Source organism: Arvicanthis niloticus, chromosome 19 (assembly GCF_011762505.2).
Source record: "Arvicanthis niloticus isolate mArvNil1 chromosome 19, mArvNil1.pat.X, whole genome shotgun sequence".
Classification (NCBI taxonomy): domain Eukaryota; kingdom Metazoa; phylum Chordata; class Mammalia; order Rodentia; family Muridae; genus Arvicanthis; species Arvicanthis niloticus.
Genome location: NC_047676.1, coordinates 11,875,824 through 11,895,327, shown reverse-complemented (window position 1 = coordinate 11,895,327; position 19,504 = coordinate 11,875,824). Strand labels below are relative to the sequence as shown.

The following is a 19,504-nucleotide window of genomic DNA, read 5'->3' as shown; positions in this document are numbered from 1 at the left end:
ACGAGAGACACAGACCCTTTTAGGGAAATGTATTTAAAAATTTATAAAGCGATCAAACATACACTCGTTAGAACAGTTCTGTGCACTCACGCATGCCTTCAGGAGTGTTATGGGCCAGGTCACCTGCCCTGTAGGAGACAGCTGGAGGACGGGGGGGGCACAGAGTGGAGGGAGCCCAGCAGAGACACCCTTCAGCCTGAGAACACAATGCAAGTGATCGAAAAATGAGCCAGAACCCCAGTGCAGAAGCACTCGGCCTGCCCCCCCCCACCCTTCCGCATCATCTCTGGAGGCCTGAGGCCCAGCCTTCTCTGGAGAAGTCGGGTGTCCAGGTGCCTGGGCCAGTGTCTCTCCAGGAGACTTGGGGTAGAGGAAACTTTCCCACTGGGTAGATTCCTGCTCCCTAATGCCATCTTATTTTGCTTTGAGTTGCTGTTGGAAGTTTTCTTGAGGAAAAAAAAATTTTTTTTTCATCAGATGACTCAAAAAAAAGCAGCGAAGACGACTTACGGCGTGAAAGAGCGAAACTAAGGAAGGAGCGAGCAGCTGAGAGGTCACACATGTCACTGTGAGGAGTAGAGGACAGAGAAAAAGACCCCTCCAAAAAGCGGGAAAAAAAAATAAAGTGTGAGCGAGGAGGCAGGGCCCAAAGAGCAAGTCCCAAGATGCTTTGCTGGTCAGAAACTGGAGACTTAAAGATGCTGCATTGAGGAGATTAATGGTGCGCTCTCTCTTAACAGGGAGACAGGAATAAAGCGAGAAGCAGGTTAGTAGAGAGGAGAGCAGGCGCTGTCCGTGGTCCCGACAGGGGTTAGAGGTGGCTGCATTCGCTTGGTGGCTGGGTGCCAGCGCAGCCCCACAGGGCATGGACGTGAGTGTACACACAGAGGCCACGGACGTGTCTGCTCAGACAGTGCACAGGAGAGCTGGAGAAGGCGATTACTGCTGCACAGTGCTGGAGAGCTGGAGTTAGTACGGAGGTTTAGAAGAGCTGGCGGGACAGAGGCGGTGGGGTGGATGGGCGCAGGCTCCCTGGCACTCTTACCCCGTTGCTCTGAGTGGACTGCACAGACTGCTCGCTGGCCGAGGAGCACGTGCTCATGCGGTCTGTGTCCTTGCTGGGGGCTGCGTGGCGGTGCGTCTGTCGCTGGAGGGAGTCACTGTCCCCCGGGAAGGTGAAGGAGCTTGGCCGGCTGGCAGGGGAAGCAGGAATGGAGCTCCAGAAGGAGCCCCCCTTCTGCAGGGGGCTGCTGGGAGGAAAGGCCTCCTTGCCAAAAGGAGAAGGGAACGTAGTGGAGAGAGGAGAGTTCAGCGGTGACACGGCCCCAGGCCTAGTCTTGCCCAGAGGCAGTGGGCCCAGGTTCCCCCGGGCATCCTTGGTGTTTCCGTCTTGGCTTGTACCAGAAGTACTTCCCGGGGCCTTCCGGGGGTTCTCCATCACCTTCATCTTGGGAATGGGTTCTGTTTCTCGCTCATGACCTTCGGAGTCTCCACTCAGGGGGAGCCTGCTGGGTTGGCCAAGGCTGGCCTCAAGGGCCAGGCTGCTGCTGGGGGTAGGCAGTGAGGGGCTGGGAGCAGACATACCTGACATCTTGTCTGCCTCTGCCTGGCTTGAGGCTGCAGAGGAGACCAGCATGGGGGGGTGGTGTCTGACAGGCTGTGGGATCCTGGAGGGCCTGCTCCTGCTTGAGCCGGGGCCACTGCTACAGCTGCTGGGGCCAGTGCCATGGCTGCTGCTGCCTCCACTGGAGGCCCCGCTGCCGCCGCTGCCCCCGCCCCCGCCGCCGCTGCCCCCGCTGCCACTGCCGCCGCCCCCGCTATGGTTCCTCTGGTACTCGATAGGTGATGTCAAGGCTGCAAGCAAGCAATTCAACAGAAGAAAGTCAGTTAGGGTACCAAGAAAATTCCAGAGTGTGTTTTTTTTGTCTTTTTAATTTTTTTATTTTTTAAAACAAGGCCACATACAAGCATGAGAATTAGTGAGCTAATTCAGGCAAATGCTTATGGTCATAGGAGACTACTTTTACCCCAGGGTCAGTGGGCTAGACAACAGCCTGGGGTAAATGCCAGGCAGATTGCTATGGGCCAATGGTGCCACCTACTTAATGTCTCTTTGCTCCTGACTTTGAAATGTCCTGCAGAGGGTTTTACAAAGACAGGAACATTGCAACATTTCCGTGCTTTGGACTTAGGCACAGAACGAGGGTATGTGGAAAAGGCCACGGGGTGGGGGTGGGGCTGGGGCTGATTCACTAAGCATTTAACTCTCAACTGTATTCTCTTCATTATCTACCAAGTTAAAATGAGAGTGGGAGCTGACAGTCACAGGACTATTGCAGATAGGAGGGGGCCAGAAGAGGGCCCCTAACTAACTGCTGTTGGCTCATCAGTTTCGCTAGAATCACTGAAGAGATAAGTCTCTGTCTACCTACAGGCGGAGTCTTGCTATACAGCCCAGGTTGGCCTCGAGTTTGTAATGCTCTTGCTTTGGCTTCTTGAATGCTAAGATTACAGGTATATGTGATCACATGCACCCACGACGTGCTTTTTAATTGAGCATGTAATGCACTTGCTAGTGATTCTAGCATTTTCGATCAGTGTCATATCCACCAGAATCACCTCAAACTTCCTTTTCATAGGATGGGGTTCTATTGTATCATCTACGCATGGCAGAACGGAACAATGCATCCTGAGGGATGCTCACTGAAGGTAGAGTGGAACAATGCATCCTGAGGGATGCTCACTGAAGGTAGAGTGGCTGCCCCACATCCTCACTGCTACCAAAACCCTGTGACATTCTAGACAAATTATCAGCCCACACTGCCTTAGCTTCCTGTCTGCAAGAGACACAGTGCTCAGTAAGCTCTGTCGCCATCCACACATAAGGAGAGTGCTGAAACAGAAACGTGTGCATTAGAGAGAGAAGACACAGCTGGTAAGAGGGTACATCACCATTTAAAAAGTTGCGCTGGTTTTCTAAGATTTGATTGATTTCATGGACCCACGTTTGCCGGACGCTTGGACTGGATGAATGCAAAATGAAGGTCTCCACTGCATCGCCCGTCCTGGATGTCAGTGCAAACTTACAGGGATCGCTCTCCACATTTTCCTCCAGGCAGAGGCAACTCACCTTTAAAACAGCAAGTCATTATTTACAACAGCTACGACGTGAGGCATCCTGAGTATTCACCAACTAACTGAAGGGTGGCTGACAGAATACACCTGCAGCGGAGCGTTTGGTACCCAGCTTTAATCAGAGAGGATGCTCTGACAGGCACCGCAACAGCGCGGCCAGACTTCTGAAAAACTACGCCGGCTTTAGTAACCCCCCTGCCAAGGGTAGATATGTGAGGCTCCACAGACAAAGTGTCCTGGAAGCAGAAAGAGGCATAGGATTGTCAACGGTTACTGGGAGGGGACAATGGGGATGTCATGTTTAATAGGTGGAGATTTTAACTCTTGCAAGATGAAAGGACTCACAAGTCTGAGGGTAGTGGCACAGTACACATGTACTTTATACCAATGAGCCGTTCCTAAAAAAACAGCTGAAATGGCAATTATATACATTTTACCACAGTATGAAATCTCATCCTGGGTTGACATGGCAACAACTACTTTTTTAGCTGAATTCTGTTAGCTGAACAGCCTCAGATACCATCACAGGTCAAGCATTCCTAAAACCCTGTATGGTCTTGAGTGGTGGCCTGCTGTGAAGACGGGAGCTCACGAACTACTGTATAAAGTGCTTTAAGGCTGTGTGTAGAAAGTGAGCATAGCACTTGCACTTTGTGTTTAGAACTGTGTCCCATCCTGGGGGCTGCAGAGATGGCTTCCATGGTAAAAGGGCTTGCTGCAACTTGACTTCATCCCTGGAGTCCACATAAGTGTAAAAGGAGAGAACCAACTCCACCAGGCTTTTGTCTGGCATCCACATGTGCAATGTGGCATGTCTGCTCACATGCATACACCGTGTACACCCATACATGCATGTACCTAGGTACCACTGCTAAGTTGTCAGTATGTATATGCATATAGTAAATATTTTTTAAATTAAAAAACAAAAAGGCCTGAAACCAGAAAGACTTTTTGTCTGTAGCACTTCAGATAAAAGAGTATTAAATCATTATCAGGAAGCGTTTCAAAGCCATTTAAAATCTCAGGTGCAAAGGCCATTATCAGGAGTTTAATGGCTTGACTAACAGCTGAAACAATTACGTAGCCAGGATTAGTTATTTCAAAAACTTTTCCTGGCTAGTTAGCTAGGACTCATTCTTCTCCAAAAATAAAAACTCACCAGGCAGTGGTGGCGCATGCCTTTAATCCCCGTACTTGGGAGGCAGAAGCAGGCAGATTTCTGAGTCTGAGGCTAGCATGGTCTACAGACTGAGTTCCAGGACAGCTAAGGATACAGAAAAGCCCTGTTCCAAAATAAAAATTAAAAATGCATATTAAGATGGCCCATCGTGTAAAGGCCCTCGTCACAAGCTCAGGGATCTGAATTTGATCCCAGGAGTCCCGTGATGGAAGAGAACTGATTTCCGTCAACTTTGCTCACTTCATTAACTCTGTGGCACACAAGCACAGACACAACACAAAAGCAAATGTACAAAAAAGAGATTAAAATCTCAAATATCAAAAAGGATATGCAAGTGTATTTGACATTATGATGAAAATATAGAAAATCACCTCACAGAAGCAGCAGACACAGACAACAGACAACAGAACTTTAAAGGTGCTGGGGTGACTTTCTGTCCATAGACTTGTGAACAGAAATGTTAAGGGGTGGGTTGGTGTATGGGCATGCCTTTGGGAGGTCCCCCAGTGGCACTGGGGTGGCATGAGACACAAAGTGTTTGCTTCAGGCCACGGCAGCTCTTTTATGCCTGGGTCTGAAGCCTTTATAGGCCCTTATGAGCAAAAGATCATCTGGCTCAAAGGCTGTGTCCACAGACCAACCTTCCCTGCTGCAGGCACTAGAATCTACTGGACTGTCTGACTGCCCAAGCATCGAGCTTTTATAGGAGAGAATGCTGAAGCCAATGGACTCAAAGGGCATAGGCAGTTCCTTGGCTCCTGTGAAGACGAACCTAGTGTTAGTACAGGAGGCCCTCATAGAGGGAACATGTCTTCCTCCTGAACTCTCCTGCATAGCTGCAGACGTGGCAAGAGCTTAGATGTGGCATCTCCTAGGGACCACCTGCTGGCTTTGGGGCTCCTTTATGTCATCCTTGATTATAATCATCCTTAGGACCATAATCATATAATATTTTCTGTCTGTTCACCTTTCTCTGCCACGAGAAAGCTACTCTAGGGCAGAGGGGGTATCTGCCTCATCTCTGGAGACCAGTGATTGGAAGAACCCTCAGGATCCCTCTGTGGAGAGAGACAATTAGCTGGCTCATTTCTGTGGCTCTAGGCCAAGACTCTGAAGGTGAGGTTTGGAATTGTAAGCTAAGTTTTACACGGTCTCCCGGAGGACAGTGCTATATCTATATACAGCTGCCCAATAGCTATAATCACATAGGTATTAAATACAGTCATACAGTGTTGCAGACAGCAGCTCCAGGGTACAGAAAGCAGAAGGAGGCTGGATGCAATGTTAAGATTCATCAGTGTACTAGAAGGCTTTATAAATACTTAAAAAACCAAGCATTGGAAATGTCACCAAAACCAGGAAAGTTCTTAGCATGACTGGTACATGTGGTAGCACACGAAGCTCGCAGGCATGCATTTACCTTGATACTGTTCTTGAACAGAAATCCTGGCATGGAAAAGCCCTTTTTTTTATCAAGTGGTTCGCTGAATATGACAATCTGTTCAAAGAGGAAAACCCGCCTCTCTTTGCATCGAGGCAGAAGTCCTGCGTCTTGGTCTGTGACCAGGAATGTGTCCTGTAAGAGCAGCTTACCCTGGGCAACAATTTTACCCTAAAACAAGAAGAGGGGAGGAAGGGAGGAAGAACACATTGCAGTCTCAGTGAGTAATCACGTGTTTTCTTTGGTTTCCTCCTACAGGATGATGCATCCTTCTAGGAGCTACATAGCTTAGTCTTTTACTGGGATGAGTACTTAGCTCCAGGCAGAACAATCCTTTAAGTTAAAAGTCTTGCCAACCCTGTGTAACAAACGGCCTCAGAATCAGAGGGCAAGAACGGGCTTCTTTAGAGATGGATCTGACAAAAGGCAGCCATCCCTGTCCCTGACTTGTCAGCAGAAGTCTCCCAGGTACAGACTTGGGCTTCAGTCTGAGAAACACAGACTTGGAACATTAAGCCTCAGTGCTCCAGTGAGCAGGTGGCAAGAAGCACCTCCCACCTTCTTACTCAACTGGAAGAACAGCTTCTGGTCTGAATTTGCACATAGAAAGAGTGTGCAACCTGTACAGGTTGGGTAGACTCAAGAACCCAGTGGTCCTGAAGGCAGGCTCCCAGGGATGAGAGAAGATAGCAGCCTTCATCACTAGGTTTTGTGGCTTTAGATGCCTGGAGAGGATGCAGAGGCTGCCAGAGACAAAGCACAACCCTGCTCACCCTTCCTCTAATGGCCTCAGGCAGAGGAAGGTTCCCCAAAGCAAATCAAAGGACCCAAAAAGAGATGGAAACAAACTCAGTCACACTGAAGAGAGGTCAAAGAAAGAGAGAGGGAGAGAGGGAGAGAGGGAGAGAGGGAGAGAGGGAGAGAGGGAGAGAGAGAGAGAGAGAAAGAGAGAGAGAGAGAAAGGCCAAAAGAGAAGGCTCAGCTTTCTACATATGCAGAGAAATGATCCAGGACAGAGGAATGGGGTGGGAGGCGGAGGGCCCCTCAAAGAACAACGGCATTACGTCAAATCCTTGCAGCCGCCCAACGTTCATCATGTCGTTGCAGCGCTTCGGCACAATGCACATGACTTCTACAGCTTTCTGTGGGCAGGGAGAAAGCAGAGTCAGCATCCATGGTCTTCCCAGGAAGCTGTCGGGGCCTACCCTCCACTGCACCTCCAGTTTTACTTTCTCCCTCCACACCTCTGAAGTACAGAGACGGCATACAGACAACACATCAGAGATCCCAAACCCCTACGTGGCCCCTCCCAGGACCAGACCCCACACCAGGAGGGGTTTGCACAAGAGCAGCAGAACCCCTAAGTACCTCTAGTTCTGATGTGTCCAGGCTAGCTTTTTTGGAGTACTTGAGGAAGTCCTGTGAGGAAACAAAGAGAGAGAGAGAGAGAGAGAGAGATAGATTGTGGTGACAGTGATGGGCAGGGCAGCTGGCCCTGACTGCCCTTCCTGCAGTGGGAACTTTTGGTTCCGGGTATTCATTCCACATTCACACTCCCCTCACAGAACTGCGTACGAAAGCATCCTGATGGTGAAACCGTCCTTGCTTAAAGTTTCCCAGTTTATCCTGAGATAGCTCTGGCCTCTCTCCGTGTGCAGGCCCTAAGTTTCATGTGATGTCATCTCCGGTGGTGCTTACTAACTTAAAAGTAATTCATAGCTACTGCTAGGCCACATGGGAACTCAAAGTTTAGTTTTCTTAAGATTTGAAGAAGGGGCTGGAGAAATGGCTCAGCAGTTAAGAGCATGGGCTATTCTTGAAGAGGATCCGGGGATACCCAGCACCCACACGGTGGCTGACAACCATTAGTAATTCTGGTTTCAGAGGTCCCCACACCCTTTTTTGGCCTCAATGGATGTCAGACATACATGTGCTACACAGGCATGCATGGGGGCAAAACACTCAAACACATAACATAAAATAATCTTTTAAAAAACATCCTAGATTTAAAAATAAGGCTGATAACGGTCTGTAGAGGTGCCCAGCAGCTAAGAGTGGGCTGCTCTTCCCGAGGACCTAAGTTAATGCCCAGCAGAACACAGCAGCTCACGACCATCTGCAGTTCCAGTCCCAGGGGAGCCAACATCCTCTCTTCTGGCCTCCAGAGGCACCAGGCATATGGGGTGCATAGACATACAAGCAGGCAGCACACCCATACACATAAAACATACATATACTTAAAAATGAGGCTGACAGAGCTAAAGAAAAACCATTAGCATTCCAAGGGATGCTACGAAGGGATGCAGGCGAAGAACCTGACTCAGAACTTGAGAGGAGGGAACTGTTGAAGAAGTCTATAAAGAGTTACTTTGAGACACTTAGGACCAGAAAAACAAGCAGCTCTGTAAGAAGGTAGCATATCAGTCTCCTACAAGGTGGAGGCGTGGCTGGTGGGGGAAGTCCCGCCCACTCAGCAGAGTGACCAATGACACTGCTCACTCCCACAGCCCTCACCTTCAGGAGCAGCTGGTACTTCATGATTCTCTGCACAGGTTTGATCAACAGATCAGTGAGCTGCAGTCTGTGGCCCAGGCGCTGCTTTAAGTCCTGGGGATTTTAAGAGGAAAACAAACCAAACCACCTCAAGTGTTGTTCGTTAAACAGCAACATTTTGTTCCTTATAACTATAACTCTAACAGGCCTGTGAAAAGGAGGCAACAAAGGCTTCCCACCTCTCAGGATTTAAACACTACGGTTGAATCTTCCTGAGTGGATTTTCAGAGAAGTCCATTTACTTGAAGGCTTCTTTCTGTCTGCCTGACTGCCTCCAGGGCTGGAGAGATGCTCAGTGGGTAAGAGTGCTGGCTGTTTTTTAAGAGGACTCAGGTTCAGTCCCACCAACCAGCTCCATACCCGCCTATGGTGCTTTAATAGGAGCGGCTCTCACAGACTCATGATTTTGAATGCCTGACCTATAGGGTGTGGCGCTAGTAGGAGGCATGCCACTGTGGAGGAAGGCTTTGCGGCCTCACACGCTCAGGCTGGCCTAGTGTGGCTGTCTTCTTTTGCTGCCTGCAGATCAGGATCTTTGTCAAGCACCATCTCTGCTTCCATGCTTCTCGCCATGGAGATAATGGACGGAGACTCTGAACCTGTACGCCAGCCACAACTAAATGTTTTCCTTCATAAGAGTTGCCTTGCTCATGGTCTTGGTGTCTCTTCACAGCAATAAAACCCTAAGACACTGGTCTTTGCCACAACCCTAGTTCCCGGTAATCCAGTGACCTCTTCTGGCTTCCGATGGCACCAGGCATACGCCTACAACAACCACGACCACCAAAACAATCAAAACTCTGGAGCCACTTCCCACGCATTACAGGAAGATGAACTGAAGGCCGTAGGCATAGCGCAAAGCGCTTCACCACTGACCTCTGCTCGCAGACATTTGACATTTCTCTAAGTCATTTATTTTATTTTGAGTTAGGGTTTCCTTAAGTTCTCCAGGGTGAACTTATCATGCAATACAGCCCAAGGGAACCGTAACCTAGTGATCTTCTACCTGCAGCAGGGTTTCCAGGCGTGAGAACGGCTCAAACCGTTTATTGTTAAGCACCCAGCCTTCTGAAAGTCAGGGGCTGTGACTATAGCCTGAGTCCACACCCATTTCTCTGATTTACAGACTGCAAAGCAAGCTTCGGGAACCTCATCTCTGGGGCCAGTCTGGTGAGAATCCCTTTGTCCTGGGACATCATGGCGCTCTAAATTCAAGCAATCACGGTGCAGTGAGAGTCAGAAACCACCCGTTCCCATGTCGAGTCTTACCTCAAAAAAGGTGTCAATGTACTCGGAGACTATGTGCTCAGACTTTGGCTTATTTTGGCAGTAAACTATGTACATGTGCAACCGTCTCTCCTAGGACCGAAAGGCAAACACACGGTTAAACCGCTGACAGCTCAGGCAGACCTTCGGAGCACACAGCACCACACATAGAAAAGGGGTCATCTTAAGGCAGAGCTGCCCCGCTGGGAGCTCACTCCAGATTCGGAGCATTTGGCTACGCTGGCTCTGAGGCTCTGAAACAGCCCTCTACTCTCAATCCTGGTACAGACTGTATCCTTCCCTTGCCTGTACTGGCAACACCAATGGCAGCTCAAGAAGACACTTCCATTGCGCCCAGGCTGCCAGCATTCTGGTGACCAGTCTGTTTTTATAATCTCAGATCCCTTGGCAGGGGACAACAGGCTCTCAAAGCTATGTATGCAGACCCTCAGGGTCCCCGGGCCTATTCGTAGCTTTCTTTCAAACAGCACTAGGATACCATTGCCCTCCTGCAGTGGTGACATGTGTGCCACATGGGCGCGCTGGGAGACACTGTTGGCATCACAGTAAGGATATGTCAGCACTGCAGATCTGCTGTGGAACATGCCAGCTTCCCCTCTGAATGCCACTGATGTCGTAATACAAGTCACGCATCCTCTTAAAACCCCAACACGACACACAGATCCTCCCAGCCTTCTCCTGTCGGGGCAGAAGTGTACACATCCCTTGTGCTTCCTCAGTAACTGCCTGGAGGAAAAGCCCTTGTGACTAAAGTAAGCTCTACAAGGGCACCTGCTGCGAACCACCCGAAGAACCTGACTGAAAGATGGGCACGCTCTGTGATTCTTCTTACTATGGAATCTGGTGGAAATAGTCTTGAGCACAGATGAAGTAAGCCTGTCATCTCAAGACTAGACACATGGCTGGCAGTGCAGACGAACAGCGAAAATCCAAAGTTTAAGAGGAGTACAAAAAAAATATATAAAGAATTCTGGAAAATATGTGCCTGATCTCGACAGTGTCTTGAGACTCTGCTGATGGAGCAGTGGTGAGTCTAAGTCTGACTGGGATAATGCACGATGAACTGCCAACATCTGCAGGAACCTGGCAGGCTAGCAGCCAGCTTCCAGCTGCCTGGTTCAAGATTCTCAAAACTGCTCCAAAGGCCAGTCAGCTGAACAGACAAATAACCAGCGAGGGAGATCTCATACAGCCTCTCACGCCTGTGCTGATAACTATCTACAGTTACTTGAAAAGTATATTTAAGATATACCTCCATCTTCAAGTCTTGTCTGTGTGAAGATGGAGTCTTTCATGTGCTTTATTTACAGTAAATGATAAACCCCATAATGTGCTGAGTGTAAAAAGCAGATATAAAATCTACCTTCTACTAAGCTTAATATTAAAGGTAGGCAAAACCACAAAAGCCTCACTAGTTTTGAAAATATAGTGATTTTTTTTCCTTAAAATAACTTGAATGCATATTACTTATTTTAGATATACATATACATATACATCTGGCTAGTACATCAAGCCCACTGCAGGTATGGGCAGGTACATACTCACTAAATACTTGTTTGCCTTTAGACACATGCAAGGTTACTGTGTCAAGCCTGTGTGACTCTGGAGCCTTCTGGCCTGTGTTGCTGCAATCCCCGGGACTGGGAATGTAGGCAACTCAGAGGGAGACACACCAGTGTCTGACAGCATACCCCCCTGTAAATGTCAACAGGCCTCATCTTCAAGTCAGTAAAGATGCCAAGAGCACAACAGGGCTCTTGTAAGGGCTGCCTCTGTACTCACGTGTTTTACAAACAGGGATCCTAGTTTTTCTGGATCTTCAAGGCACTTCTCCAACTCTCCTAAAAAAAAGCTGGAGACAGAGGAACATCAGAACCCTTTCCAAGTTGTCTTCTTAATTGTAGACTCAGTCAATGCTGGGGAGTGGGTGGGGGGCTGCTGGGAAGACTATAGTATATCTCACAAGTATGAGCCAGGTAGAAAGATTTGGTAAGACAGAGTTTAACAACGGAGTGCACAAAGCCGAGAGAGAAGAGACTTCCCCTCCAGTCTTTTGAATAATTAATATTTCTTGTCTCCATTTCATTCAAGGACACATGCACTCACATCTGCCCTGATACTGAATGAAAACAAATTTCCAGTGCAGTAGGTCCTTTTCATTTCTGAAAACTCAGTCTTCTTATCTATGAATTTCAATGATAATTTTAGAAGCTGAAGCCGAGTGATTTCCCCTGGGCCAGCTTTATGAAATGTTCCCAAACGTCCCTGAAGTCGGGCTGTAGTTAGAAACTTCCGCTTCGTAAAGGATCACAGGCCAGCGGCTCTGGTCTAGGCCATGTGTGGACCTTATCACCTATCCGTTTATTATTTTGCAGGTTGCGTTGGGCTTGGTAGCACTAGGCTTTAATGTCTCCCTGGCTCTGCAGGCGCTCTGATGGATAGCATCTCTGAATCCAATTTCAACAGACATCCCAGGGATCTGCCCTTCTCCTTTCCCTGTCACAGCTTAGGAACAAGCCTTGGGAGAAGTTGAATGAAAGTACCAAACACCGCCCTGCCCCCGCCCCGCCCCGCCCCGCCCCGCCCCGCCACGCCACGCCACGCCCCGCCTTTATTTTTGCATTTGTTTTTATGTGTTTATGTGCTCATGCTCATAGACAACAGTATACAAGTGGAGGACAACTCACTGGAGTCGGTTCTGGGATTGAACTCTCGTCCTCAGGCTTGGTGGCAGTCACCTTTGCCTGTTGAGCCATCTCACTTCCCCAAGCATCCCTTTCTGAACTGGCCACACTATGCTCTTGTTAGGTCTGTATTCTGTAGAGGTATATGTTGAGGTATGTTTAGAGTTGCCCAGTCATTTACCTATGGGTTCTAGTGAGTCAGACACGACTGACTGTACAAATAATGAGCTTTTCCTGAGCTCAAAGGTTTTATACTCCCTTGAGCTAAGAGCAGGCTACACTGAAGTGCCCTAGTGTAACACCTTCCCACACCTGGATGCTATTTCAGTTTAAAAGGCTGGAGAAGCACACACCAGCCAGACTATTTGGGCCCAAGAACTAAGTGGGTCCATGGCCTCAGGGTTTTTTTTAAATCATTTTGTTTATGTGGGTGCATGTATGTGATGTATGTGAATGTTCACATGTGTTTGGTTACATACGTGTGTGTAAGTGTATGTCTGTGCACATGTGTGTGGAGACTCACAGCTGATAGATGATCCTGCCCACCTTGATTACTGAGCAAGGTCTCTCATTTGAACCCAGAGTTCATTACTGTGGCTAGTCTTCCTAGCCAGCTCACTCCTGAGATCCTGCCTCTACCTCCTGTGTGCTGGTATTACAGGCAGGTTTCTGTGCCCACGCACCATTTACATGATGCTGAGGGTGGATCCGAAATCCAGTCCTCACACTTGAGCAGCCTGTGTTTTACCCACTGAGTACCCCCACTCCCCAGTTTTAATGAGGGCTGGGCTTGGCAGATGTTGGTAGCATGCTGTAGCAGCGGAGTAGCTATGTTGATAAAGCGGGGGCAGTGGTGGGACTGTCCAGGACCTCGAGCTGTAAGACTATAGCTGCAACCCCTCTATAGTATCAGAGGGCAGTGTTACACAGCCCTGAACAATGAAGGGCTTTTTAATTAGAAACAGAGGGGCAGGTGTGTGGTGGCGAGCTCTGTCAGGTCGAGGCCCGCTCCTATACACTGGCTCCCATACACATCTCTTGATTAGGATAGATGCGAGCTAAACACTGTGACCCAGTTTTATTTTTCTGGGCTATCCTGTCTGCTCTTCCAGTGACATTGAGTTGGGCATGTGAATTCTAAACCTTCTGACAGTAACTTGGACTCAAAAGGCAGCTGCAGTTCTATTAGAAACAGAGTCTCACTGTGTGCAGATGCTGCAGAGCGCCATGCAGATCTTAACCCAGTCACTGGGTATGAGGATACTGCCGTGCATGTGGTACAGATGAAGAAGGGAGGCACAGAGGGGGAGACTATGAAATGCCCTGACAGGCTATGCTTTGAATGCTAGATAGCCAGCTGGGTTGTGCTATCTGGGAGGCCCTAGAAACCTTAGGAGCTAGGCCAAGCTAGAAGACCCTTGGTACTTCCTGTCTACGGCAAGGCAAAGACTCTCCTAAACTACACATTTCTGCTGCCACAGTGTCTTTCTGAGTGTATGGAGACAAAGGACCACAGACTTGAAGCAGGGTATGAAAACTGGGGATCCAGGGGGAGGGACGAAAGGAAAGGGTTCCTGGTTTGTATTTCTTGCTGGCTCAGACACAAGAATTTTAACATAACTAGTAAAAACCACAGTGAGGGTTGCTTATACAGAGACAACATTCTCTTTCCCCAGACAGACCTCAAACAAGACTAGCTGAGAGCTAGTGGTTGCTGGAGGTAGTTTTCTTGGGGTTGTGGCCTCTCTTAGCTTTCCCATGCTCGTGTGAATGGTCCTTTGCCCACACACACATAGGCAGCACTAACTAGACATGGTGAGCTAGAGGGAGGGGGCTGGGAGGGAGATGTGTGTGGGGCTCTTACGGGGAGAGGGTAGGTATGGTCACAAGACTGCATACATGTATGACAATCTCAAAGCATGGAAAAATGAAAGAAAAGAAGAATTAATCCAATAAATCTAATCAGTGGGTTCGAGAAGTGCTAAGGAACTATGCAACGGTGAGATTTACCTCATCTGAAGGACTATCAGCCCGATTTCCCATCTACACTTCATGTAAGCCCAAGGGCCAGAAGCGACCCTTTCCCATCTGTAAACCTCAGAGAAAATCTTATAGGTGAGGTGAGCCATATTTACCACAAAATACAGGCCTCTACCTCCTTGTGACTTATGTATAGCAGGAATCTCTTTGACTCTCTGACATCTCATGATGTCCCACCAGCACATCCTGAAACTGTCAAGATCCCTGCTACACCGGGGAGAAGTTTCTGGAAGGATAAACTTAGGTTTTGTAATAGGCAGCACTGAGTCAAACTGTCCACGTCTACTGCTGGAGTAAGGCCCTGAAACAACTGAGGCAAACCTTCAGTCTCTTGTGTATGTAAGGTATTTTGGTCACAAAAGAACTAATTTGGAGAGCTGGTACCTAAAGGACCATGATGCTGCTCTGAGTACTTCCACCAAGTAGCTCTTCGGTGTTTGGAACTGGTTTGTAGGTAGAATTTGGAAATTATGGAGATGTTGGGCTATAGAAGCCCCAGAATACTATACCCAGAGCACAGTGAGTGCCTTTCGTGGGGGATCAAAGGAGCAGAACATTGACAGAAATGTGCACAGGAAAGATGCATACATAGGTTCTAGATGGGGCACGGACTCCATGGCGAAGCGGGTTAAAGGCCATTCCCAGTACATTCTGACGACAACGGCTACACGATACGGTATGTCCAATATACCTTGATGAGGGTGAATCTGTTTTGTTTTCATTGTGCTGGGGATTGAACCCAGAGACTTGCACGCTGCCACTGAGCTACCACCAGCCCAAGGCTGCATGTGAACGAAATGAACTAACACTTTTGGTGGAGAAGATCCCAAGGGAGTGTAGCAGACAGGCCGAGGCAGTCGATACAGGCTGCTTCTAGCCAGGTTTATTATGAGAAGGGGAACAAGAGGAGCAGAAAGATCTAAAAACATGCAGTTTGGCTAAAAAAGAAAGCATGTTTAAGCACACACAAGGTCATTAAAGAGAAAGCCCCAAAAAACCTTTCTGCACTGGGTCAATATGGAAAGAGGAGGCCCTGAAGGCATCACAAGAATTAGTCAGACTCAAGAGAATGAAAGGTTAACTCATTTCAAAGACTTTTTTTTTTTTTTGCCCCCAAAAGAGCTGCTGAGGTGCTTTGTTCATACAGGGCGACCTAGAATGGCGTTTCCCTTGGATTAGCTAACCAAGAGACTCCCGCAGCCACGTTCTCAGCAGGGCAGGACAAAGCTCAGGCTGGCAGCAGACTCTGGCAAGAAGAAGGCGAGCATAACTGGTTAGAGGGCCTTTGACTGAGATTCCAAATGGAAGCCAGAGATGTGTGCTAGGGTCAGATTTCTAGCAGGGAGCTAGGGAGGGAAATGCAAGAAAGCCATGAGAGTAATGGCCCGTTGCAAGGAAGAGCTAGGGATTTTGGAGATGTCTGGACTCTCTACCAAGAAAAGCTGCAGCAATTAAAAAAAAATCAGCCCAAGAGAACAGCTTTGTGGTCTTCAAATAGGAAGGCCACACCAAGGTACACTCCATATGGATCTACAGGAATTAGGGGTTTCGGTTTCTTTCCTGCTATCTCTCTGTTCCTCCTTCTGGAACGGGATGCTAATCCTGTGTCCCGTGTGCTCCAAGTATGACACTTTCTGATTTCTGATAAACAGGTGAGTTCACTGAGTTCGGAAGAGACTGAGAACTCTTGAAGCTGGACTAACCGACATGACCAAGGGCCTTTGGGGCCAGTGGTCGGTCTGAATATGAATGTCCTCACAGTCTTGTCTTTCCAGTTAGGCCTCTTGTTAGTGCCACTTTCTGGGGATGCTGTGGGGATGATAGGAGACAGGGACTGTAAGAAGGAAGTCACTGGGACTAGTTATCCCATCTACCTCTGTCCTTCCTGTCTAACAGGAAGTGAAGATTCTCTCTCAGCCAGTCTCCTGCTGCCATGTCTCATGGTGCCAAGCCATCCAACCAAACCCTCTGAAGCCATAAGCTGCAGTCAATCTTTTCCTCGAGAGTTATTTATGTCAGGTATCTGGGTTACAATGATAAAGGCTTAATGCAGAGGGGAAGGAAATGGCTCCTTAGTGGTAAGTCATGACCCCATGTAGACTGACTCTCTTCAGGGCATAGACTAGCATGAAAAACACATGACTCTTTCCCTTGCCATAAAAATGCTACAATAGTACAGCACTTTGCCCTTAGCTCACACTCCTTCCGAGATTTTGTTATTCTTACAGAATAAAACGAACCTGAGCATTTCCTTGAGCCCTGCCCAGGCTGGATACAGCATCATGCACGGTAAGGTCTTACTTACTCTCTGTGCCAGTCATAAATCTGATGGATGTTGCCAAACACGATCTTGTCTTTTCCCTTCATGTCATCGGGAACACCGTCTTCCTTCATAAGCGCCATGTAGCCCTACAAAGCAATACGTGCAGATGAGTGCACACAGGAGATGTCTGCATCAGGTACTGGACTGAAAGTCATACCACACAGGCACACATTGTCTTAAGAACAGATCAAAACCTGCATAGAAACTGTCCCTACCTATGGCTTCAAATATATTGCTATATTCACTGCTGAAATTGCCTCTCCTTAAAGTATGCAAGATTTATAAGTAAATAAAAATTCTTCTAAGGAACTTAAATAGCTGAAAATATGTAGGTGGTTTCAGAAAGCAAACAATCCTAGCTACTAAGTATCAGAGTTGGTCAGTCAGAATCCTTCTGCTTTTAGGATTTATATTATAGAAACAAAGGAATTGATGTTTTGAGATTGTTACATAGCATATTAAAGAAGGCTTGAGCAATATTTTTTTTCTATAAAGTGCTTGTTAACAGAGGTCAGTTAACTATAGAGCTAAAGTGTGCTGTCCATTTTCTGTGGTGTGCAGCTGGATATGGCGTGCAGCTTGGGTGGCTGAGGCAGGAAGAGTGAGCATATGGCCATTTTAGGCTATGCAGCAAGACCCTGCTTTGGAAAAGAAAACAAAGCTAATATTCAATTCTAATGAGATGTAGTTTGTACCATAAACCGTATTGCTACAACGACTGCAGAGCAACCTAGCATGCTATACATTTATGCTGGGGAGTGACAGTGACTATTACCACTATTGCTCTTCAGCTGTGCCGAGCATGGAATCCATGCTGTGTGCAAGCTAAGCAAGGGCTCTGCCACTGAGCTAAAACTACAGCCTAAGAGCTCTGTGTACCCAAAGTAGGATTCTGTATATATCTGCAAAGCTGAAAGGAAATGATATTTTATACTATAAAAATACCTTTCCTTTAGAGCCAGGGATGGTGGCACAAAGGGATGTTGCTGTAAAACCAGCACTTGGGAACTATAGGCAAGAGGGTTATGAGTTCAAGAACAGCCTTACCTAAACACTAAAACAGGTCTAAGAAAATTGGTCTGGATGTGGTTGCTCACAGATATAGTACTAAACACGCTGAGGCAGGAGTACTGCCACAATTGAGGACAGTCTGGGCTACACTGTGACTTCCAAGTTAGCCTAGGCCGAAGAACACAATATAAATACCAACCAACCAACCAACAAACCAATGAACCACCGGCCCACCCAGTCGACCAAGGTCTGAGGGTGAACTGCTGAGCTCCTGCCTGTAACTAACTAGTACAGAAGGTGGTGGCTTTGCTGTAGCTACGAAGCACTCAGCCAATGCTTGTGACTGAAAACAGTGGCAGGGCCATTCTGTCCAAAGCCATAAACAAATCCCCTGGTAGAGTCACGGGCCAGCGTCAGTAGTGTGTGGACTCAGAATGGACTGAATCCACAGTTCTGGGTTTTCAAGCAATATTACTACTGTTTCTGTGGCAACATCTACTCTCATGAAATAATTAAAGGCAAAATTTCAATACAAAAATCACAAGACTGATGGTAGTAATAAGCTAAAATCTTAATTACATGTAAAATATATACCAAGGTATACTATGTAAAAAAAAATTCTCTATACAGCTAGCTACATTTCTTTAAGGCTTTCTGGAAAGTATATCCTTCTGCCATTTAAAACGGTATCTCTGGGTGATTTGTGCTATTAATTTTCTGAAGATACGTACCTCAACCACACAGCCAAGGTCCCGCACATAGTCTCGCTCTGTCTCCACTAATTCTTGCAAAACATAGCTGGAATAAAAGAGAAATACAGAATTTGTTTTCTGAAGAAATTATCCTATACAAACTTGCTTTGGTGAGAATGGGTTCTTTTAGCTGTACAATAATATATCAGATTTACACAGCTGGGTCTGATGGGTTAAGTGAGAGAGCTCGAGCCGTTTCTCAGCTGAAGTCGCTCAGGCAGACACGCAGTACAATGGTGGCCCACAATGAAAAGGAAGCACAGGTGCCACTTTGTTGCATAGGTGGGAGGAGTGGTCACTAAGTCAGCCATTTAGAGTGTGTGCATGATACTGAAGTGTTTCTGTCTGTAACAGCCAAGGGTGCTTAGATAAAAGAGAACATCCCTCAGCCAGTTGGTAGTCTCCCGGAAGTCAAGGTCTCTATTGCTGAAGCCACCATTCACTTGGGACACAGGACTTGGAGGCTCTGAGCTGGATCTGACCTGAAATCTACCTGATGATTGGATTTCACAGTACCAGAGGGTGCTATGGAGGAGTGGAATCAACAATCCTCCTGGATACTTTTGAACAACAGTGATGACTGGCATGGCAAGGTCTCACTAGAGGTGCATGGTGACCAGCAGCTGTTTAACCATACTTAAGGACCACACAGCAGGACGGAGAACATGCCTGGCACCGGAAACCTAGGCAGTGAGCTGAAGCTCGTGAGGTCATGGATCTTAGAGGAAAACCCTACTGCCACGTCCCTAAACCAACATTCTAGCCTCATGCCCACAGATAAGTCAAACTCCTACTCCTCATCAAAGAAGTGTCTCTTTACAGCCAAGGGGACCGTTATAGAAAGACACAGCTTGCCAAAATGCAAGGAACAACTGATAGCTGTTGACAGTGTCTAACAACCAGAGATACATCCACGACACCCCCTTCTCCCCTCCACCCCCCTGCATCTGATGCTTGGCGAGCACAGCAGAAGAAGGTGGCAGGGTTATAAAAGCCAGAAGAGGGAGGAAGTCTGCTGCCAGGTTGTGCCTCTGAGAAATGTCAGGGAAGCACCACTCCGCATGGCTCAACACCATGGCTGCCTAAGCAAGACTGGAC

At 47.7% G+C, this 19,504-nt stretch overlaps 1 protein-coding gene across 3 annotated transcripts in view; it reads right to left on the bottom strand.

Moving 5' to 3' along the window:
- The window catches only part of Trio (trio Rho guanine nucleotide exchange factor), a 289,368-nt gene that overhangs the window by 14,848 nt on the left and 255,016 nt on the right, over positions 1 to 19,504 (bottom strand). For 2 of the 3 annotated variants that reach the window (XM_034523627.2, XM_076916394.1), the window contains exons 39-48: positions 18,386 to 18,452; positions 16,626 to 16,729; positions 11,379 to 11,448; positions 9,579 to 9,668; positions 8,271 to 8,363; positions 7,125 to 7,175; positions 6,821 to 6,898; positions 5,736 to 5,927; positions 2,953 to 3,130; positions 1,046 to 1,854 (exon numbers count right to left, since the gene is read on the bottom strand). In XM_034523627.2, coding sequence (XP_034379518.2) covers positions 1,046 to 1,854; positions 2,953 to 3,130; positions 5,736 to 5,927; positions 6,821 to 6,898; positions 7,125 to 7,175; positions 8,271 to 8,363; positions 9,579 to 9,668; positions 11,379 to 11,448; positions 16,626 to 16,729; positions 18,386 to 18,452 — 1,732 coding nt within the window. The remainder of the gene's footprint in view (positions 1 to 1,045; positions 1,855 to 2,952; positions 3,131 to 5,735; positions 5,928 to 6,820; positions 6,899 to 7,124; positions 7,176 to 8,270; positions 8,364 to 9,578; positions 9,669 to 11,378; positions 11,449 to 16,625; positions 16,730 to 18,385; positions 18,453 to 19,504) is intronic. The other variant, XM_076916395.1, reaches the window with a different exon arrangement.